Consider the following 25000-nt stretch of genomic DNA (forward strand, 5'->3'; position numbering starts at 1 on the left):
ATAAATGCCTAAAATTTTACGTTGTGCAAAGTGACCAACGACTTGGTCGCACTTATCCCACGCAGTGTACTTCCTTTGCATTTGCGTTAAAACAGTCAGCCTTGACAAGGTCGTGCACAGACACTCTAATTAGACAGAAATGAATTGAATTATGAAATTCTAGCACAGGTGATCAAGGATTGTATGGCAGTAAAGACATAGAGTAGGAGTTGAAGGTGTGGTACAGGAGAGACTAAAAGAAGGAGTCAGAAAGGAGGAATAGGAGAATATAGAAGTGAGTCAGCATTCATTTGTGAGTAGGAACAATTTTCCAATTCTAAGGATAATGCTGTGTGACTCTGGGCCGTAGGGTTTTAAAAGTCCCCATAGTACTGACTGCCCAAAACTCATGCAGTCACTACCGCCCTAAACGGGGTTGTGATCAAATGATGACATCATTTAATTTAGACAAACACATAAACAGTTAATTTTAATCTGGCGAAGACCTCCTACACTAATGTTCCTGGAGACTGGGTTAGAAAATTTCGAATCTTGCAGTCTTTCATTATTGCCTACCTTTTTTTTTTTTATATCTGTTCCTATGTGTGCGTTTTACCGAGGTTGATAATGTGGGTAAAAATAAGGTGATGATATGTAAAAAGGGAGAAAGTGGCAGCAGACTGGAAATGGATAGATTTAGATACTTGGGTGCAAATGTGGCGGGAAAGGAAGGAGTTGAGGTGGAGGTAGAATATAGATTGAGAGAGAGAAGCAAATGCCTTGGGGGGATTAAAAAGTGTAATGAGAAATTGACATCTGGGAGTGGATGCTAAGAGGAGATTGTATGAAGGAGTGATTGTGCCGACAGCACCGTATGGGGCAGAAACATGGAACATAAGAGAGGAAGAGAGAATGTGTTTGAATGTGTTTGAGATGAGGTGCCTGATAAATATGATAGGGGTTACTAGGCTGGATAGAGTGTGACACGAGGAGGTGAGGAAGAGAACGAAGGTAGAAAGGGAGTTGGGAGATAAGGTTGATGAAAGAGTATTGGGATGGTTTGGACACATGGAAAGAAGGAGTGAACAAAGATTAGTAAAAGAGGTGTGAAAGGCAGAGGTGGAAGGAGTGAAATGAGGGGCCGACCAAGGAGGAGATGGATGGATGGAGGGGGTAAAAGGGGCATTGGGAAAGAGGGGAATGTCTGTTGAGGAAGGACGAGAGAAGAGAAAAGATAGGGGTGAGTGGAGAACTATTGTGTATGGATGATGCTGTGATGAATGAAAAAGGGTGGGTGGGAGATGGAGGGAGTACAGGTATGTGTGAAAAATAATTTGACGCTGCCCAGAGGTATATGTCCCCGTCTTCTTTTTCTGCATGAGGGAACGGGGAGGGGGTGGGGTTCACCGATTAATGTAGTGGGCTTGCCGTGGATGTGCTGTGTCTTATGACACTGCTGACCCAGGGTAGTGGGCGAGATGCAGGGATGACCCGGCATTCAGGAGGAGACAAGATAAGAAGGAGAGAGGGGGCTGAATGGGAGTGGAGTATGTGGGGATGGAATGAGTGAGAGTGGATTTTATCCCTTTGTTTTTTGGCTACCTTCCTTGTAAAGAGGAAAAAGCCTTTGGTATATGTATAATAATGATCGAGTACTTAATATCCTTTTTATTCCCTGATTCTTGTAAATATCTGCCAGGCTTGAATATGAAGACTACGGTTGAGGAGATGGTGACCAAGGAATAAATAAAGATTCATAGCCACTCTGACATTGTTTTTGGTAACAAACTATGTCCGTCCACTTCTCATAAGCTCACGTCATCTGGTTCTCAGCCGATGTATATCAACAAATCGACTACCGAAGAAGTCACGTGTGCTTGAGTAAAACAGCAGGGTTCCACGGCACGGTGACACTTGGTACGGAAAAGTTTTACGTTGAGGACCACTACTACCTTGCATGATTATATCCTGGCTAACGTCAGGGTTTTTTACTCTGTTTAGAAAAAGCTCTATTCCTTGCAGGGCGAAAGTGTATCTTGACTAAACCCCTGAAAAGTGTCACCACCTTTAACTATTTTATATTCAGTCAAATTCTTAGCAATTTATTCAGGTATGAGGATCCTATACACCTATAAGTCTTAAAGATTATTTCGATGGACCAAGTGAGGAGTACCGCCACCTTTGATTTAGGACATTGTTCTGGCTAGCACTAGACAATTTATTTCAGCTGTGGGGGTAATTTACATGGCTCCTATAAATGTAGGAGGAATTGAATCTCCGCACCTGAAAAGCTCGATTTGAACAAGTGAGACCACTCCAGCGACTACCTTGTTGTGGTTCTTCAGGCAATAGAAAATCTCGTAGGCGATCTCTTCCTCTGTCACTAGCACCCATTCGTCCACGAAGTCTTTGCACACTGGGAGTGTGACGGCGTCCTCCTCGACGCTGCCTGGGTTTCCGCGTGTAGGTGTCAGCGCGAAGTGCAGGTTGTGGGAACACAAAAGAAAGAAGAATATATCTAGATATATATATATATATATATATATATATATATATATATATATATATATATAAGTGGAGTAGGAAAGACAGGAGTCTTAGTCTGAGTTTATTCCCGACTAGTTTCGCAGGTGTATTTTTTCAAAGGTATACTTTGAAAAGGCATACCTGCGAAACTAGTCAGGAATAAACTCAGACTAAGACTCCTGTGTTTCCTACTCAACTTACGTCAACCTGTCAGAATGTCTCAACATTTATATATATATATATATACACACACATTTGGCATAATAGTAAATATTATGTATATGTATGCATATATATGTACAAAATAATACAAAAGAAGAGCATACACCCAAGAGACCTTTTGGTCCATAATTAGGTCGGATGTTAAGAAGAGATAGACAACGAACAAATTAATAAACAGCTAATCTGTAACAATAGTACTATCGCAGTAATAGTATCATCACAATCAGACTTTTTAAATTCATTATGAATATCCACCTGATTATATTTTTAACTCCTTGGTTGTTAATTCTTGCTTAATATTTCCCCCTCTGTGGTTCAAGTTCTTTCCTCACCCTTTTCATGCCATCTTCAAGACCATTTTGTTAATCATATCAGTTTACCAACTCCCGATTATGATAGCTGATACACACTTTCACTTTCACTCACGCTATTTTCAAATTAAATTCCCCCTCAAAAAAAAAAAAAGAAAAAAAAAAAAAAAGAAAAAGAAATTGCAAACGTCTCGTTAATGTTTTTTTTTTTTTTTTTTTTTTCCGGGTCCGCTATGTTTATCTAGATTCGAACTTAACGGACTGGTCTTCGTATTTTCATTCTTGTTTTTTATTTTCCTATTATCATTTTCTTTATCCTTCACCCAACATATTTTGAAGGACGTAGCAGTTTCCAGTATATCTCAATAGGTATTCACTCTCCCAAGATGGTCTTCTGTCTACCACCTTTGCTTTTCTTTCAAAATAGTTGCACATTTATTCCGTTCGACGCCAGAATTAAGTGTGTGTGTGTGTGTGTGTGTGTGTATTTACCTAGTTGTATTTACCTAGTTGTATTATAAGGGAAGGGGAGCTATGCTCGTGGTGACCCGTTTTTGTATCTCGCAAGATCAAGTTGTGTGTGTGTGTGTGTGTGTGTGTGTGTGTGTATTTACCTAGTTGTATTTACCTAGTTGTATTTTACGGGAAGGGGAGCTATGCTCGTGGGGTCCCGTCTTCATATCTCATTTTATCTAAACTATTTTTAAATTCATGTATTGTTTTTGCACACACCACTTTCTCATCTAACTTGTTCCAACTGTCTATTACTCTGTGAGGAAAGCTGTTCTTTTTCAAATCTCTTCTATAGCTGTCTTTTTTTATTTTCTTTCCGTGTCCTCTTGTATTTCTGTCATCCCATTTTATCAGATTCTCTCTATCAGTAATTTCTATGCCTTTCATGATTCTGTAAATAGCTATCAAATCTCCTCTCTTCTTTGCTCTAGTGTCTGTAGTTCAAGTTTTTCTAGTCTCTCTTCATATGATAGTTTTGAGAGTGTTGGTGCCAATTTTGTAATTGCTCTTTGTATTCTTTCAAGTTTTTTTTATACATCTTTTTGTACTTGGTGACCATATCGTTGCTGCATATTCCAATCTTGGTCTTATCAGGGTGATTAGGATTTTCTTCACCATTTCTTCATCCAGGTATGTAAATGCAACTTTGATTGTTCTTATTAAATTATAAGTTTCTCCAAAAATCTTATTTATATGTTTCTCAGGTGACATATTATTCATAACAATGACTCCCAGGTCCTTCTCATTTTCCACTTTTTTTATTCCTTCTTCTCCCAATTTATATGCTCCTGTTATTCTGTTTTTGCTTTTTCCAAATTCCATTATACTACACTTTTTTGTATTGAACTCCATCTCCCACTTCCTACTCCATTCCTATACTTTATTTAGATCTCTCTGTAGTGATTCACAATCTTCTTCAGTTTTCACTCTTTTCAGTAGTTTTGCATCATCTGCAAAGAAGCTCATATAGCTTTCAATTCCTTCATCCATATCATTAATATATATAGCAAACATTATTGGGGCCAGAACTGTTCCCTGCGGAACACCGCATATCACTTCATCCCATTTTGAGTGCTGGTTTCTTATCACTACTCTCATTTTTCTTTCTTGCAAAAAGTCTTCCATCCAATTTAGTAGTTTTCCCTGTATTCCTCCTTCAGTTTCTAATTTCTTAAGCAACTTCTTATGTGGTACTTTGTCAAAAGCTTTCTTTAGGTCTAAAAATGCACAGTCCACCCATCCATCTCTTTCTTGTATTATATCTATTAGCCTTGAATAGAAACATATTAAATTGGTGACGCATGATCGTCCTTGTCTGAATCCAAATTGCCTTGGATTTAACACTTTGTTTTTTTCTAAATATTTTACCCATCTACTTTTGATAATTCTTTCACAAATTTTTGCTATTGTACTTGTTAGAGAGACTGGTCTATAGTTGGTAGGTTCTTCTTTATTTCCTCCTTTATATATAGGTACTATATTTGCTTTTTTCCAATCTTCTGGAACTTTTCCTTCTTTCAAGGAACTATTTAGTATGCTATGTATTTTGTCTGCCAGTTCATTCCTGCATTCTTTCAGTATCCAGTTTGCTATTTCATCTGGTCCATGCGATTTTCTGACATCAAGATTACTCAGGTGTGTTAATATTTCATTCTTTGTTACTTCTATTTCTTCCATAGGGGGGACTTTCTCTTTCCATTCGTTCTCTTCAGGTTGTATGTTCTTCCTTGTAAACACTGATTTAAAATGTTTGTTCATAATTTCCGCCATTTCCATTTCCTCAGTGTATTCAACTCCCTCCTGTCTTAATTTCTCCAAGTCTTGTTTGTTTTTCAGTTTATTGTTTACAAATCTGTAGAATAGTTTTGGTTGATCTTTACACTTTTCTATGATATCTTTTTCATATTTTCTCTTTTCCTCTCTGCACGTTTGTACATATTCATTTCTATAACAGGTATATATTTTCCATTTTTCAGGTCTTCTGTCTTTTTTCCATCTGGTCCAGGCTTTGTCTCTTTTGTCTTTTAACTCCCTACAACATTTGTTGTGTACCAGCACTTTATATATTCTTTTTCTTCCTTTTGTCTTGGTACATACTTTTCCACTCCTTTTTTGTAAATTTTTGTCAAAATATTCAATTTCTCTTCTACTGTTGTTTCTTATTTGTATATTTCTTCCCAGTTTTCCTTTTGAAAGAATTCTCTTATTTTATCAAAGTTTGTTTTTTCATACATCATTCTTCCTTTTCTATATTGTTCATTTCTTTTCATATATTTTTCTTCATTAAGTTCCAGTTCAATCAATATGTGGTGACTTTTACTTATTGGTGTTTTATAATCAATTTTGTCCACTATTCTAGGTTCGGATGTAATTATTAGGTCTAGTCTCGATGGCTCTTCTTCATTTCTATACCTAGTGTTCTCCTGTATCCATTGTGTCATTGTATGGTCAGTAACCATCTCAAGTAGAGCGTTTCCCCATGAGCCGTCTCCACCCTTTACTGTCATTTCTTCCCAGCAGATTTCTTTGCAATTAAAGTCGCCCATCATAACTATTTTTCCTCCCTCTTCCATTATCTTGTTTAGAGTTATCTTTGTGTCCTCTAATATACTTTTATGTTCACTCTCTTCCCATGAGGCTCTTTTCGGGGGCACATAATTTATCACAAACTTTCTGCTCTTCTTATCTCTGTCTTCTACTTCCATCATTATCATCTCTACTGTATTCTTTCCATATGTGACACACTTCACGTTTATATCCTTCTTAGTCAGGAACATAACTCCACCCCCTTCCTTTTTCACTGTTTCTAATCCAATAATTATATGCATCATGTCCTACACTGTTGGGTGGTAGTGGACCTTTTAATTTTGTTTCTACAATTCCCATTATGTCTGGTTCTTTTTCTTTCAAATAATCATTCAGTTCATTCAATCCTGTTATTAATCCATCTATATTTGTGTAAGACACTCTTAGTTTTCTGCCACTTCCATTGTGTTCTCTGTTTCCCTTTTGTTTTTCTCTTGTATGTCGACTTTCTTTAGTTTCATATTCACTACTCTCCAATAGAATCTCTCTTTTTCTGACTCCGTTCTTATCTCGTTTTTTTTCCTTAGCTTCAAGTCTTTTCTGTTTTTCTTCCTCTCTTTCCTCTTTATTCATTTCCCTTTTTATCCATACCTTTTTATATTGTTCACTTGTTGCTAGTTTCCCTGTTTTGGATAAGATATTCTCAGCCGTAGTTTGTGACCTGAATTTAATCTTAATTGGTCTGGTCTTGTCTGTACTATATTTCCCGAGCCTGTATTTCTCTTCGATTTGTTTCCCTATTTCTGGTTCATCTTCTTGAACTACTTCTAGTAGATTTCTTACTTTTTCATTTTCCTCATTGATTCTTGTGGTTCTATCTGGGTTATGTTTCTCTTCCATTCCTAATATAATTATACATTTCTTTACAAAAGGATTACAAAGGATTACAAAGGCGGAGCATGCCGACAGGAGACCTTTTGATCCATATCTAGGTCGGATGCGAAAAAAAAAATCATATTAATAATAAAATAATAAATAAAAACTATGATAATGTAAATAACAAATAAAATACATAAATAAATGCATAGGTATAGTTAAATAATAAACAAGCAGGTAAATAGTAAATAATAATTAATTGACATATAACTAATAATAAATAAAAATCAGACAGACAAATGATAACAAAACAAAAACAAATAATAAAGATAAATTATAATCATTACAGTATCTTACTTAGGTATTTATCTAAATGATTCCCAAAGCTCTGAACTGAACTACACTGCACTACCTGTGCAGGAAGCCTATTCCATTCATTAACCACACGGTCGGCAAAGTTGCTCCCACCCACCTCCAAATCGAATCCATTTCCTGACAGTTTGAGACCATTATTTCTTGTCTGATTCACATTCAGTGTGAAAATTTCGTCACTTTTGATCTTGTCAATTCCCTTTAGAATTTCTAAGACTTGCAACAAATCACCCTTGGGTCTACGCTTCTTTAGGGGAAATAGATTCATATGTTTTAGTCGATTTTCCTATGATTTATTTCTGATATTTGGAATCAGTTTTGTGGCTCGCCGTTGTACTTTTTCCAATCTGTCAATGTCTTTAATGAGATTCGGTGACCATACGGAAACAGCATATTCCAAATGTGGACGAACTAACGATTTATATAGCTTGTTAATGAGTGATGGACTTTTGAAATCAAAAGATCGTGCAATCAGTCCTAGAATCTTATTTGCTTTCTCAGAGGCTGAAATACACTGCTTGGATGATTTGAGGTCGTTACTGATAATTACGCCGAGATCTTTTTCACTATCCACTTTTGTTAACGAATTACCAAATAACTTGTAATCGTACTTACTGTTATTTTTACCTATGTGCATTACCTTGCATTTACTTGTGTTAAATTTCATTAGCCACTTTTCAGACCATTGCTGTAATCTATCTAAATCTTCTTGAATATCTAATTGGTTTGAGTGATCATTTGCCACTCCGCACAGTTTTGTATCATCAGCAAATTTGGAAACAGTCTGTCTGCTAAGTCTCTTACTATATTCTCCTTCTGTCTCATCACTTTAATAACTGAGTTTTCAGTTTGTTCATTCATTTGCTGTCTGATTATGTCAGTGAATGCAACTTTGCTATTTTCTTGGATTTTTTTCCAACCCTTCTTGTTCTCCTTATTATTCTCCTTTAAGACTTTATTCTCTTCTTTTACTTCTTTTAACTGTTTTTTTAATTCTTCAATTTCCTTAGTTAAGTTTTTGTTCGCCTTCTCTAGTTCTTCCAATTTTTCAACCCTCTGTACAATGTTGTTAACATGACCGAACCTACGCTCCAAGTCCTCGATCATCTTATCGACCTTCTTTTCTAGTCTTGTCAGTCAGGGGGGGTTGTGTCCCCCCCACCCTCTTTAAATCCCTGGAAAATATTCTCATCACAATTCTATTGTATTGCTCTTATCTATACTTCTAATCTTTACATTTTTATTAGACATTTCATCGTCACTCAGCTGGTCGGGGGGCCGTTTGTTTACCTTTCGCCTGTCTGCCTGGGCCAAGTCCTCTCCTTCCTCATTTCCTTCCATTTCCCTCAGCAATCCCTCCCCTTCTCCTCTTTCCCTACTTTCCCACTAACCCACGAGCAATTTCCCCCCCACCCTGTAAAAACAATAGGCACTTCTCTTTGCGTTGGGATCCACAAACTTCAATTTTCTTCAGAACGTCTTCTAAGCCGTCCATTCGTTGAAGTGTGTGTGTGTGTGTGTGTGTGTGCGTGTGTGTGTTTGTGAGTGCGTGCGTGCGTGCGTGTGTGTTGGACATGATATTTACTACAGTTCTCGTGGGTGCCGACCTGCCGTGCCGTCTGACAGTGTCTCATAAGATTCCTCGTTGACGATGACTCCCGCCTTGACCGACTCGTGCATGACCTTGGACATTTCAGGAGAACAGCCGTAGACCTGGAACCAAAATAACAGGTTTTGACAGCCAATAGGAGAGGTTAGTTCTCATGACATCTATGATCTTGAAATTATTCTTTAAAGGTCAACTGAGGAGATTTTAGATTTCTTTATTTCTTGTTTTTAATGCATGAAAATAAAACTTAGAAGAAGTTAGATCACTAAAATGCACATTTCTACCACTTTAGTCTTGATTTTAGCCATATAGCATGATCTTAAAAGTGCCTAGTAGCAGACGAACTTTTCAATGTCGTAGTTACATTTTCCACCACTGGGGCAACTGATGACGTCAGTATTGCTAGCGCGAACCGAAAAACACGATGGGGATTTCACATCGAGTGAAGGATACGTGTACGAACCAATTCGGATATCCAAACAAAACTCAACTAACGAAGAACATGTCGAGTGCGAGGAATCTTCAGAGGATGAACGCCCAGAACGAGCAGGAAATAAGGACTGGTTGTATACGCCACCATATACATGATGAGTAACGTCACTCGCTCACACTCCCTCACTCACTCCCTCACTCACTCACCCACTCAATGTCAGCAACCTTCGGGTCGGCAACAACAACTCGACCACCAAACAGACATACGAACGCACATGAACATCCGAGTAACCAAACAAACACAAAACACAAATTACGTATACTAACGATCCTCCCCTGGATATATAATTAACATGTATGATAATAGACAACAATACATAATCAATGCAGTTGCACCACCCATGTGAGACAACGGACCTTCTCGAAATTAATGTAAAGACTAAAGACTAAACCCAACACAATAAAGTGCTGAGATGTCACTTCCGGCCAATGACCACCAAGGTAACGTGGCCGAGACGAGGAGTTGGGACGATGACAGGTGTTGTGCAACAAGAAGTGGTGTGATAAACAGTTATATTAATGTATCGTTCTATTTAACAGTTGACAGTGTATATACCATAACTGCAAAACCTGAAAGCTTTGAATAAAATGGTATAAACTTAATACGAATCTACATATACCAGTACCCCGTACCTAGTGAACGATACATTATTACTGGTGGCAAGCGGTGACCGCGCCCACGTCTCTAAAGAAACAAACTAACTACCAGAAAAAAAAAAAGACTATCGAGGACTCATCCTGCGCACCCCTCTGCACCAATTGTGTTCCTCCAAAAGAAGCGGTGGTGAAAATTTCTCACCACCTGGTGGCAGCAAAACCACACCATGCACAACACCTACGTTATCGCCGACTCAACAATAATTACCAGCCTCTAAATAAGGTAACCCAACCAACACCCTTTTCAAATACGTAATAGTATCATTACTACTATTACCTTACCTATCCATTTCTGAATCCCTGATACTGCTTTCCTTTTTTTTACGAGAATATCAACGAGCCATCGCTTGAGGACAAACCTCATCCGCTCACCCTCACCACTCACCCGAGTGTCGCGTTCCACCGAGAACCACAACGTCAGCAATTATCACAGCTGCACGTCATAATACAAATCGCTTCAAGCACGGTCTTAAGGTAACCTACACGCCTTTAGATACCCACGTGCTCAACGCACGTACACCTTAGCCATATAACAACTATGTAATCTCGCACTTATATTAGCATATTGTCATTTAGAAGTTTTTTTTTTTCTCTTCAAAAATTATCATTAAGTAATACCCTTTAATCTGCCAATTACAAATATACATATATATTCAACAGTTAATATTATTACATAATATAATATTCATATGTATTCTTACAGTTAAGTAATTCTTGTTTAAACAAATAGCTCTTATATGTTTAAAATTCAATATTTACATAGAACTTATACATTTTTATCAATGTAACCTACTTTACTGCTGTAAATTTTTTTTTATGAACAACCATAATTAATTCTATTATAAGAATAATATCACAATAATTAACTCCTTATTATATAATATTAATTCCACATTTTATTACTATTTTATATATACACATATATTTTTATGATTTTTGTAATCCCATTACTATATCCCCCTTCCCATATCTAAGCATAACATAATACCCTTAGTTACTATATACCTATTATTCATATTTTAACAGCTCCCTTTTTCTTAGATTACAAATCAAAACTAACTATTAACTAATACATGATTTAACAACATGGCCTTTGCCACCAGATCAAAACTAAAAAGTTTACATAGCGTCTTCTCAAAGTCTAGAGAAGAAAAACACCAAAATGACATATCCAGTGACAAAGAGGAAATACACACAGAAGACTTAATTGGCAATGACAATACCTCTGACCAGTTAAATAAACCTGACAAAACTAATCCTAATGCAGATACCCCTATAACTCCCCTTTATGAGAACGATGTCTTACCTTTTTTTCAACCAGCTTCCTCAAGTAGACCCCTTTCACCCCTCACAATCACAACCACCCATTCCTCCCATCCAACCAAATATGCAAACAAAACCTCCTATAAACCATAATCCATCCAACCCCCATATCCCAACACATAATAACCCCCCTCCCATTCAGCAACAGTACCAAACCCTTCCCCTTTCCTTCCCCCCATACCCCACCTGTTCAAACCCACTCCACACCATACCACCAACCACCACCTAACCTTCCTCCAAACCCACAATATTATCCTTACCCACAACCTCAACCAACAATAATTAACAATTATCAAACCATAACCCCCCTCACAGAAATCCCAACCTTTTCCCAAGATAGCGGACTATCCATTACAGATTTCTTGACAGCATGTGACCTGTTTTTCTCCAAGAATCAATATTCAGAGACAGATAAAATAAATTTGTGCCGTCAGAAAATAAACCCATCTGACATTTGCCGTTCAAAGGCAAGGATGCTAGACACCCTAGTTGCATCTGGAATCACTTATCAGGAATATAAACGCCACCTCCTTAAGGTCTTTCATAACAAACAACCTAACAACATTTCCTTCCTCATCACCTTCCTCAATAACACTAGAGTCCCACCACATTCCATTACTAACATAATGGATTTTGTTGCAAACGGAATGAAAGAGGTCAGAGAAGACCTAGAAAATAACTCTCCTTGGACTCACACTGATCAATTTGGTCAAAATGTAATGCCAACAAAACACTTACTAACATTCCTTGAAATAGCTTCCTATCTCTCCCAACTCCCTCCAAAGTGTTTAAAGGAAGCCTCCAAAAAGGAACTAGACACTAGAAATCCTCTAGCTTATACCTATATTTTAGATATCATGAATGCTTGCAATGTATCCTTAGATACCCCCAACCATCTCCCCAGACTAAATAGCCTTCACTCACAGCACCCCCCTCCCACCAATCAAGGACAACCTTCTAAGTGGTGCTCCTACCATTCATCAAACAGTCACAACACGAAAGACTGCATACAGCAAAAACAATACCCGCAGGTACAACACCACTCTATCCCTTGCTCAGTTCATGGAACCTTTTCCCACACCGATGCCCAGTGTTGGACACAGCAAAAGCAACACACGCAGGTACAACACCACCCTATCCCTTGCTCAGTTCATGGAACCATTTCCCACACAGATGCCCAGTGTTGGACACAGCAAAAAACAACACCCACGCTCAGTGCATACTACTACCTCACACCAGAATCAAAACAAACAAGTTCCACCCCCCTTTAAACACCCACTCCTATCTACACCAACACATCCAATCAAATACTGCAACCTACACCAAACATCATCTCACTCCAACGAAGAGTGTTACCTACAGAAAACACAACAACAACCGCATCAGAGAACTAACAACCCATTCACCACCCATCGACAAACACCCCCCTCCAACACGACAACCAATACTAAACAACGATTGGGGGAACGTGTACCAGCCTCACGCACCAAACCACCATAGGAATATCTCATACACAACACAAATACCTCACCCTAGAAGTAAGCTTAGACCAACTTAAAGTTGACATGATGGTTGATACAGGAACAAACCTGAACATCATCCCAAGAGCTCTGTATGAAGCATTAAATGACCCACCCCAAATTCAATTTTCCAATATGGAAGGACTCTTAATAGAAGGGAGCACAATTCCTCTACACGACACCATAGACTTAAATATTGAAGTCAACAATCACAAAGTAGGTTTCACAACTTTCCACATAGCAGATGAATGGAGCCTTGACCAACAAGGTATAATAGGACTACACTCATTAAAGATTTGGAAAACTAAGATAGATTTTGAGACTAACAAAATCTCCTTCCGAGATGTAAATAATGAATCAACAGTTCCTGAGACACCCAACTCAGACACACAACATCTCTCATGTCTACCTTCCTTTAATACTCCCAATCCCACTAACAACTATTCCTTCCGACCACCCCCTTATGTCACCTCAAAGGCACTGATGTCTAACACAGTCATCATACCCCCTAGACATTCAATAACAGTCCCACTATACATACCCGGTGCAATAGACCATCAGGACGTCATAATCGACTCAGACACGTCCAGGATTAACAACATAACCATTGAGTCCTCCTGGGACACAATATCAGAAAATAAACATACACTAGCTATGTTAACAAACACCTCAGAACAACACCGTAAAATCAGGAAGAATACAAACATCTGCGCAGTCCATCTCCATAATTCCCCTATCCAGGAACCACTGCCGCAACACATCAACCAAGTAAGACCAACACAACCCCTCCCCCCTATTCCCCCAGACCAAATCACGACATCAGCTGACGGAGAAAGTCATAACGAGCTATTAGCTCTCCTACAGAGGAATAGATCAGCTGTCGCCTTAGAAGGCGAATCACTAGGCAAATGTGATATAATCAAACATCACATCCAAATTCCCCCAAACACCCCCCCTTCATACACCCCCGCTTACCGCATACCCCACAGTAGGAAATCCCAAGTCAATGACAGTGTACATGAGATGATACACCAAGGCGTAATTTCCCATTCAGACTCCCCATGGAACAGTCCCCTCTTTTTGGTCCCTAAGAAAGACGGAACCTTACGCCCTGTTGTTGACTTCAGAAAAATAAACAACCTAACTCAATCTGACCCACACCCCCTCCCCGCCATGCAAGATGTACTACAATGCATTGGCAACGGGAACTCTGTTTTTTCCACAATAGACCTCAAGTCAGCCTTCTGGCAGGTCGAACTAACAGAGGAATCAAAACCCGTAACTGCATTTTCCACGGACAAAGGACACTTTCAGTTTGAACGTATGCCCTTTGGCCTTAAGAATGCCCCCTCAACCCAACAAAGGTTGATGACCCGCATTTTCAGTGACATGATAGGAATCTCATTATTCGTCTATTTAGACGACCTCATTATATATAGTCCCACAGAAAGAGACCACCTTAACACTTTAGAGATTGTCATCAAACGTCTCAAACATACGGGATTAAAGATTCAATTAAAGAAATGTAGATTCCTCATGAAGGAACTCACCTTCCTAGGCCATAAAGTGGATGCAAAAGGGATTCACACAACCACTGATAAAATAGATACAATAAACAATTTCCCAACCCCCAGAAACGCAAATGAAACACGAAGTTTCATAGGGTTAGCCTCCTACTACAGACACTTTATCCGAAACTTTGCTGATATTGCTTCCCCTCTGACCAAATTCACAAGGAAAGGCGAGCCATTTCAATGGTCAGAAGCAGAACAGCAAAGTTTCGACACTCTCAAACACGCACTCACCACAGCCCCTGTACTAGTTTTCCCTGATATGAAGAAAGAATTCTTTCTTTACACAGACGCCTCCTCTAAAGGAATAGGCGCAGTCCTACAACAGAAAGATGACAAAGGCAAAGAACACGCCATAGCCTACGCAAGTAGAGTCCTCAACAAAACTGAAAATAACTACTCAACTACACACAAAGAAGGACTTGCAATCATATGGGCACTAAAACACTTTAAATACCTCATTTTAGGCTACAAGATTACCATACTAACAGACCACCAACCACTAGTCTATCTTTTTAACTCCAAAGACTTACATGGGAGAGTTGCTAGATGGAAAACAACTCTCCTTGATTACGATCCCATGATCGTATACTTAGCTGGGAAAGCTAACGTAGTGGCAGACTGCTTGAGCAGACAAACTCACATCACCCCCATAACCCAAACCACATGCATACCTATGCAAGAACTCAGGGATGAAACTGACGGAGACCCAATATGGTCTCCAATAAAACAGCATCTCATCTCACAAACCCCCTTACACTCCCGACCACCTGTCCCTATTGAGGAACTCAATCTGGTCAACGGAGTCATAAGGAGAACCATTAATACAAGAGAGGTTACTGTTATCCCCAGAGCCCTAGTCCCCAAGGTCCTACACATATTGCACGACAGTGCAATGGGAGGCCACTCGGGCAGAGATAAGACACTAAACACTGCTAGGCACACATATTATTGGCCTTACATGAAAAGAGATATAACCACACACATAGATTCTTGTGTAACTTGCAAACAATTCAGAGGCCCTAACCTGAAGCAAATCAACATAAAAGATATCCCACTCCCTGCTGAACCATGGGAAACACTTGGCATTGACCTACTGAAAATGCCAACGAGCCATCAAGGTTCCAATTATGTACTCACAGCAGTTGAGTATTTATCTAAATACACAATCTTAATACCACTCCAGGACAAAACAGCAGAGACTGTAGCCAAAACCCTGGTCAACAATATCTTTTGTAAATACAACATACCACACACAATGTTATCTGACAATGGCTCAGAATTCAAAAATGAAGTGATGCTCTAAATAGCACACCTCTACAACATTGACCAAACATTTGCCACTGCATACCACCCCCAGGGAAACGGTCTGACTGAGCGAACAAATCGCAAGGTCCTAGAAATTCTCAGACCATTGGTCAATGACCTCATGGACACTTGGGAAGATTGGCTACCACAGGTACAAGCCAGTATCAATAGCACAGTCAATTCCGCAACAAAGATGTCCCCACATGAAATCATTTTCGGCCAACCAATGCGCCTACCCTACCAAATATTCAACCAACCCCCCCCACCCTTATACAACCTAGATAACCTCGCACACTGCATCAAAAGAGGTATGCAAACAATTTACAAAAAAGTTAGAGCAAACCTGAAAGAAGCCCAGGAAAAGACAAAGACAAAACAACACAAACGGTCAATTCCACTTGACATAGCACCTGACGACACAGTCATGGTAAAAGACTCAGGTCGAACAAACAAACTCAAACCCAAATTCCTAGGCCCCTTCATAGTCACAAGTTCACTCCCTAACAATGTTTTCCTACTAACAGATCCTTCTGATCACTCCACCTTCACCATACATGGAGAGAAGTTGAGAAAGGTCAAACTGAACCTCGACCCAATCTCACCTCCCATCCACAACCCACCTATCACAGACACACACCAATCAGGAATACGCAAGTCTGCTCCCATGACTCTGCGTCGACGCAACTAAACATGCACTCTAGCTCTCGCCCCTGAAGATGCAGGACGTCATGTATCTATCGGTGGAGGTTAAAATGGCCCATTTCCAATAAGAACTCTTTTCCACATATCTATAAAACTTCTCTACTTCCTTCCGACCAATATAATCTTAGCGAGAGTCAGATAAACATATCCTCATACACTGAGACATAACCTTCATCCTCCAAAACTAAATACATCATTAATTACCCACCTTAAACATCGACTACTTTTGACATGGACTCATTCGACTTACATCATAGGATTCTTCCATATAACTCCACAGCCCTTTCCCTCTTAATCATGCTCTTTATACTAATAATAATAATCATATTCTGTTGCATGAAGTAACACCTTCCAAAACCTTTCCACCTCCATACCCAAATTGTTGTAAACCTAGATTAAGTTTATTCTTGTGTCTCACCCAATATCTTAAATACTATAAAAATTCATACAGAAACTATATATCCATACTATGAAATAAAACAAGTGCAATGTGACACAACAAACTGACCATAGAACAGTGTCTAGAAAAACAACACTCCCAACAGTGATAGTGTTAAACCATAAAAACAATAACATTTAAAAAGTGAATTAAACAGTGTATGTGAAATCCAATAGAACGTGTAATCTGGTGAGACACAACGTTACACTTCTGAGACACAACATCGCTACCCCTTAATTACAGTTCATGATCCCCCTTGGGACCTCAGATTCACTTCAACAACACCCCCCCATCTGCACATTTTTAACCCCACAGGATTTTGTGTCTCTGAATTTTTTTTTCTCGATGTATTATCCATATAAATACTTTTGTAAACCATGTACCCTAGGTGCCGGGAGCCACCTAACCCCAGGGGGAGAGCGATATGTATACGCCACCATATACATGATGAGTAACGTCACTCGCTCACACTCCCTCACTCACTCCCTCACTCACTCACCCACTCAATGTCAGCAACCTTCGGGTCGGCAACAACAACTCGACCACCAAACAGACATACGAACGCACATGAACATCCGAGTAACCAAACAAACACAAAACACAAATTACGTATACTAACGATCCTCCCCTGGATATATAATTAACATGTATGATAATAGACAACAATACATAATCAATGCAGTTGCACCACCCATGTGAGACAACGGACCTTCTCGAAATTAATGTAAAGACTAAAGACTAAACCCCAACACAATAAAGTGCTGAGATGTCACTTCCGGCCAATGACCACCAAGGTAACGTGGCCGAGACGAGGAGTTGGGACGATGACAGGTGTTGTGCAACAAGAAGTGGTGTGATAAACAGTTATATTAATGTATCGTTCTATTTAACAGTTGACAGTGTATATACCATAACTGCAAAACCTGAAAGCTTTGAATAAAATGGTATAAACTTAATACGAATCTACATATACCAGTACCCGTACCTAGTGAACGATACACTGGTGAGTTCATCGGAATGCATTACATAAATACACACCACCAACCACACCAGACCAGACACATGGTTTCGTTTGTTTATCATCAGACATGCGGATGAAGGTTTGAAGGCATGGAATAGTAGGCCTAATACCTAACAGACGTTGATGGGCTTGGCCCTATCTACCAGGCGAGCCCTCCGACAAGTTGTGTATGTTTAAGACAGATTGAACATTTTTAGAAGCTCTGCCAAGGGATTCGAACCCTGACCTGTGCGTGCATAATCACGAAGTTAAGACGCTAGCAACTGAGCTACGTGCGATGGTTCAAAAGTACTGTACAAGTCCCCGACCACACTTCACGTAACTGCAGAAGACGTAGTCTCATTTTCATCTAATCCCCATATTCCGACAAGTTGCGTGTGTTTAAGACATGCAGAACCTTGGCAAGGAGATACATACACATAACGTTAGAATAATGGTGGTATCGGGAAATCTCACGAATAAAATGAAATAGATTTAATCGTATGAGCATGCGGAAGTAGATATTATTTCTGTTCACCTAGGCAAAAATATACATTTATGAAGTTGTCGCTCGATTTCGATGATTATATCGGGGAAGGGGAAGTGGGGTTTTTTGATTGAGAGGACTGGTAATGGTCCTCTATTGCAGGGGTAGTGTTAGTTTATGAAGGAATAATCTCTATGTCGAAGCCACGGGGGACTCTTTTGATATCTTTGTGCAAGGCGATGTCCGTGAGATCGTGCAAACTGAGTGCTTTAACTTTGTTCATTGACTCGTGTTCAATGATACGATAGGGTCCAGAGAATTTCAGGGAGAGCGTCGAGGTAGGGGTGTGGTTAAGGATGTAAACAATGTAAACATCAATGGTATTTACTGGGCGTTTTGTCCTTAATTTTGCCGATTTGGACATGCGGGAGGAGTTAAGGCGTCTGTTACGTTTGGAACGCAAGTCCACAGCTGTCAGTAAGGTAGCAGATTTAGAGTCGCGGGAAGGTGTTTGGGTGGTGGTGCCATTTGTGCTAACAGCTGGTGCATCCTCGTGTGATGAAGCAGAGTGAATTTGAATGGTGGGTAGTCTTAATTGACGTTGAATCATGTTCTGCTTGCTCGGCCACGTTAATGTGGTTGACTTTGTGGAAATTTGCTGATGGCAGTGGAGGGGGAGATGATTTGCATGTTGAGCAAGGTAAATGATTATGTTATGTTGCTTCATCAATGTTAAGCCTATGAGGATATCAACAGGAAAATAAACATCAGCTACGTAGGTGGTAACTGGAATGGAAGGGCACTCATCCTTGAAGTGTCTAGGGAGAATTTACCAATTATAGGGAATGGTACGCCATCGACATTGCAAAGGTTGACGTAGGGGGGTTCCAAAATGGTGACACGTTTTGTTTCAGTGCGGAATTTATGGAAATTGTGTACTGACATGATGTTAACTGGGGATTGTCACTTTGGTGTTGCTAGACGTAGCATTGAAAGTTAAGGAATGGAAAGATACCTCTGGGATATCCAGGGTATGTATCGGTAAGGTTGAAGATTAACTCTCTGGGTATGTATTAACTGTCCTTGGAGTGCACTGAGTCTTTGTATTCTGTAGTCACAAAGGAGATGCGGTACGTGAATACCTTGCACATGTGTTACGTGAATGCCTTGCAGGATATGTGTTATGTGAATGCCTTGCAGATGTGTTACATGAATGCCTTGCAGGAGATGTGTTACGTAAATATCTTGCAGAAGAGCGATCTGGGGATCCCTTTCTGTGTTGCCTCCGTGCTAGCAGCACACGGCAACGATCACTCGTGTGAAAACATGTACCGTGATGATCGAAATGTTTGTCTGGTTGTGACGGGTGCCTGTGGTAACACGTGTTTATAAGGTGTCCTGGTTTGTGGCAGTACGTACAGAGTATTTGTGTTCTTGAAGGAGAGCATTGGCGTGAGCGGTATCACGTGCGAGATGTATGTATTGATCTCGTGTTATGTGAGGGGGACCGTTTGACCTGGGCTATTGTGTGGGTGGGTGCGATGGATACTGATTGGCTCTGTATCTGAGTGATAGCTTTGTCCGTGACTGAGAATTTACTGGAGAATTCGTCTAGTGTGATACCTGGTGTGAATAGAATGGTGCTAGTTTTTTTTTTGGGGGGGGTGTCTGGGTGTAATTGGGAGAGTAGTTGAAAGTATGCCATGAGTGAGACTACGTGTTTTAATGATATTTTGTTGTCTGAGACCCAGTCTGAGTTCTTGAGGCTTTCTCTGAGTTCAGTTTTAAATGTTGAAGCTATCTTGACAAATTTTTCTTTTGTGTCGTGTGAGCCATGATTGTAAATTTTTGCCAAAGAGTATAGGGGGGAAAGTGCTCCAAGTGGCTCAAATACAGTAAATGACTTTAAAGTGCTTTACAAAATCCTGATAGTTGCGGTTTCCTCAAATAAATCAGACTTAGTGACGTCACCAGCTAATGTGTTATTCTTATCTATTTTGAATGTTAAGATGGATATTTTAGTTTTGTCTGCGGCGTTTCTTCGTGCTATCTCTGATTCAACCTCGGAGAGGAAATTGTGTACAGGAATATTCTTGCTGTTGAAGAGAGGTAATATTGTCTCATCCTTGAGTACGGTGATAAGGGTTTGTGTTGTCATGGTGTTTTGAGTAGGAAGTGAATTTTCTGAAGAGTTGCTAGTAGAAGGAAGGGACATGTTTGGTGTATTTGAATTGAGCGCAGAACGGCTTCGTGTTTAGGGTCGGTATGTCGAGCCAGAGAGGGCTTTGGACACGTTCATCTACTAACTGAGAGAGAGAAAAAAACAAGAAAAAAAAAAAAAAAACAGAGTATCTTGATCCTAGGTAATAATAACAACGGAAAAATATCTACTTATCTAAGATGATGTAGGGGGATTCCACAATAGAGGTGCAGAGGGGCAAATCGATGGAAAGATGAATTGCTGGAAACGGGGAGTTAATTATTAGCGGATTTAATTTGTAAGTTGATATATATATATATATATATATATATATATATATATATATATATATATATATATACATAAGTGATATATCTATCCAAAAAGTAATGGATAGGGAGATGAAGATCTTGCGAAGGTTATTGCGTGGAGTGGAGTGGGCGGTTCGTTGTCTGTTGATGCCACGACGATCGTTGGTGCGTAGAAGATGATCGTTGGCTGTTGGTGCAGTGACGTACGGAGCGCGATGCGATGTTGGAGAAGGAGGGTCGTCCAACTCGTGCGATGGTGGAGTAGGAGGTCGTCCAACGTTTCTATGTCGACGTGGTGGAGACGGCGGGCGTCTTGGATGCTGGAAAACGCCTTGGAGGTGGATTGCCTCGTCGTAGACGTTGGGGGAATGCCTCGGAGGGGGATTTCCTCGTCGTAGATACTGGAGGATGCACAGCGTAGAAGTAGTACTCTTCGCTATATAGTAGGATGCTGGGTAATTCAGCTAAGAGGGATTGCCTCGTATGTGATGCTTGGCTATGCAGGTGAAAGGGGTCTGTACCTCGTAGCGATGATGGATTTTGGTGAAGAGTGGTAGTGTTGGGAGATGGTTGTGTTCAAACGGAGCCGCTGTCGTAGAGTTGTGATTCGGAGGAATGATAGAGTTGCTTCTTCGTATTCGTATTACACGCTGGCCCACTAGAATAAAGATTTGTTGTTTACTTCTACATTGGTGAATGAAAGTCTGGGACTTGACCTTACTTTAATTTTCCAGAATGCTCTCTGGTCTACATATACAATGCAACCTCTGAGGAAGATTTGGGTGGTTACCAGATTTCACATAATTACACATGTACAAGTAGGTTGTTGCCATATTCACATATATAAAGAAATATAAGAAAGGTTGGTCGTGGAGGACAGGCGCTGGATAGTTACACTCTTCCACTGTGGTCGAGATGCGAGATCTTTTAATCCGCACCGCCTTCAATTGTTGTCGGGAAAGCGCGAGGCCCGTTCGGCGCAGGTGTTTTCCCAAATGCTGGTGGCCTCTTTTAATCAAGCAGATGTTTCGGGTGTCTGACTTGAGATGTGGCAAGGCCTATTGCTCAGTCCGGGGTGTTGGCTGGAGAATTTGGGTCCTCTTGGGAGATCCGTGACAATAAATGGTCTCTGAAGAGTTGGTTGGAAGACGTTGGAGAGACATTTGAGTACTTCTGGCTCCATAAGCGTGTGTGCGCTCGTGTGCACGCTGGACATCAAAGGAAGGGTTGATAACACATATACACATACATACACACACACAAACAAACACACACACACACACACACACACACACACACACACACACACACACACACACACACACACACACACACACACACACACACACACACACATTCTATATATATATATATATGTATATATATACATTTGTATCAACCACAATGCACTTTAATTATAAGCCATTAATATCGGGAGACCCGATGGAAGTCAACATGCAGAAATTGAAAAACAGTACGGCCAAGAACTCGAACCCTGGCTAGCACGTGACAAGTGCTGCATGTTGACCTCCATCGGGTCTCCCGATGATGATGTCTTAGAATTAAAGTGCATTGTGGTTGATAAAATGTATCGCTATTCACTAGGACCCATTCAGTGTTGTACATATATATATATATATATATATATATATATATATATATATATATATATATATATATATATATATATATATATATACGAGGAATTTGCTAGTGGACAGCGACATTAATCAGATAATTTTTATGACCATCGCGCAAGGATTCGAACCTGAGCTGTACATGACGGCAAGAGGCCCGCCATGACTACCGCCTTAACACCGCTCGACCACTGATACTTAAATCGTACGAACTCAGAACACTTACTGGTTCTCGAGATTGAGAAGGTCACTACCTGCAACCCTATTCTCATTTTTACCATACTACCAAGCACACTCGTGGGAGGGGTAAGGACCGGATCGAATCCTTTTCACGCTTCGTCATTGTAACCATACGAGGAATTCACTAGTGGACAGCGACATTAATCAGATAATTTTTATGACCATCGCGCAAGGATTCGAACCTGCGCTGTACATGACGACAAGAGGTCCGCCATGACTACCGCCTTAGACCACTCGACCACTGATACTTAAAATCGCACGAACTCAGAACACTTACTGGTTCTCGAGATTGAGAAGGTCACTACCTGCATCCCTATTCTCATTTTTACCATACGACCAAGCACACTCGTGTCGTCATGGCGGGCCTCTTGTCGTCATGTACAGCGCAGGTTCGAATCCTTGCGCGATGGTCATAAAAATTATCTGATTAATGTCGCTGTCCACTAGCGAATTCCTCGTATGGTTACAATGACGAAGCGTGAAAAGGATTCGATCCGGTCCTTACCCCTCCCACGAGTGTGCTTGGTCGTATGGTAAAAATGAGAATAGGGTTGCAGGTAGTGACCTTCTCAATCTCGAGAACCAGTAAGTGTTCTGAGTTCGTACGATTTTAAGTATCAGTGGTCGAGCGGTGTAAGGCGGTAGTCATGGCGGGCCTCTTGTCGTCATGTACAGCGCAGGTTCGAATCCTTGCGCGATGGTCATAAAAATTATCTGATATATATATATATATATATATATATATATATATATATATATATATATACTGTATATATGGATAAGAATTTTAGACAAATTATTTGGATGATGGAGAGCATAAACACAGGGGAAGGCTCGGAACCCTAAACACTAACGTTTCGTTCGCGTAGAACTTCTTCAGAAGAAATTCTAAGCGAACGAAACGTTAGAGTGTTTAGGGGTCCGTGCCGTCCCCTGTGTTTATGCTCTCCATCATCCAAATATATATACATATATATATATATATATATATATATATATATATATATATATATATATATATATATATATAATAGATTCGAAACTCTAAGAGCTAATGAGGACACCGTGGAAGATATAAATTTGAATTTAGTGAATATTATTAGGGAATCGGCAGAGAAAGTAGGAAGTACAAAAAACATTAGAGAAAACAAATACTCCCAAGCTACAAATGACCTTATTAAAAGAAGAAGGAACATGCAGATTAAAAGTAGGAGAGACGAAATAGAAAGAGTAGAACTAAACAAGCTTATCAACATAAGGCAGAGATTAGAGAAAAGAAAGAGAAACATAGATGAAATAGAGGAAACTATTCGGAAGGGTAAAAGTATTAAAGTGACCGAGCGCAAACATGCTTTAGGAAGACAGCAAATGGTATATTTGAAAGGTAGAAATTGAGAAATAATTAAATGTAGAGACAAAATGGTAAAAAGAGTAGAAGAAATTTACCAAGAGCTCTACTCGTCGAAGACCGTAGTTGAATCAGTAAATTCATGTGTAGACGTTATTAGTGTACCAGAGATTTCAAAGGAAGAAGTAGAATTTGCTCTAAAAACTATGAAACGAGGAAAAGCACCTGGGGAAGATGGTATATCGATAGATCTGTTGAAAGACGCCGGGTAATTAGTTCATATTAAATAAGCTCAGTTGTACACCCAGTGCTTACGTCAAGAAAGCGTTCCTGATGCGTGGTGCAATGCTATAGTGATTTTGCTTCATAAAAAAGGAGACCAGAAGGACCTTAGTAACTATCGACCGATTAGCTTGCTATCAAATGTATATAAAGTATTCTCCAAGATCCTTAGATATAAAATAAGTCAAGTTTTAGATGGAAATCAACCGAGAGAACAGGCAGGCTTTAGGAGCGGATATTCGACTCTAGACCATTTGCAGGCGATAAACCAACTAATTGAGAAAACGACAGAATACAATATACCTCTGTGTTTAGCTTTTGCAGATTACGAGAAGGCCTTTGACTCGGTAGAACAAATAGCAATACTAAACTCGCTACGCAACCAGGTACAAACGAACAAATCGTAAGAGTTTTAGAAAAGCTTTATGCGAAAGGTACCGCTATAATTCGACTACATAAAGATACAGAAAATATCAAGATTGAGAAAGGAGTACGGCAAGGCGATACAATTTCACCCAAACTATTTACAGCTTGCTTGGAAGATATTTT

At 39.8% G+C, this 25000-nt stretch overlaps 1 protein-coding gene across 10 annotated transcripts in view; it reads right to left on the bottom strand.

Moving 5' to 3' along the window:
• The window catches only part of LOC143032878 (L-threonine ammonia-lyase-like), a 200197-nt gene that overhangs the window by 3876 nt on the left and 171321 nt on the right, over positions 1-25000 (bottom strand). For 9 of the 10 annotated variants that reach the window (XM_076198079.1, XM_076198078.1, XM_076198077.1 and 6 more), the window contains 2 exons: positions 8933-9038; positions 2307-2428 (listed from right to left, as the gene is read on the bottom strand). The exons of the other annotated variant lie outside the window; for it this stretch is intronic. In XM_076198079.1, coding sequence (XP_076054194.1) covers positions 2307-2428; positions 8933-9038 — 228 coding nt within the window. The remainder of the gene's footprint in view (positions 1-2306; positions 2429-8932; positions 9039-25000) is intronic. 10 annotated transcript variants of the gene reach the window in all.

The sequence above is a fragment of the Oratosquilla oratoria genome, chromosome 14, assembly GCF_046742065.1.
Source record: "Oratosquilla oratoria isolate Oo_2021 chromosome 14, ASM4674206v1, whole genome shotgun sequence".
In the NCBI taxonomy this organism is placed as follows: Eukaryota; Metazoa; Arthropoda; class Malacostraca; order Stomatopoda; family Squillidae; genus Oratosquilla; species Oratosquilla oratoria.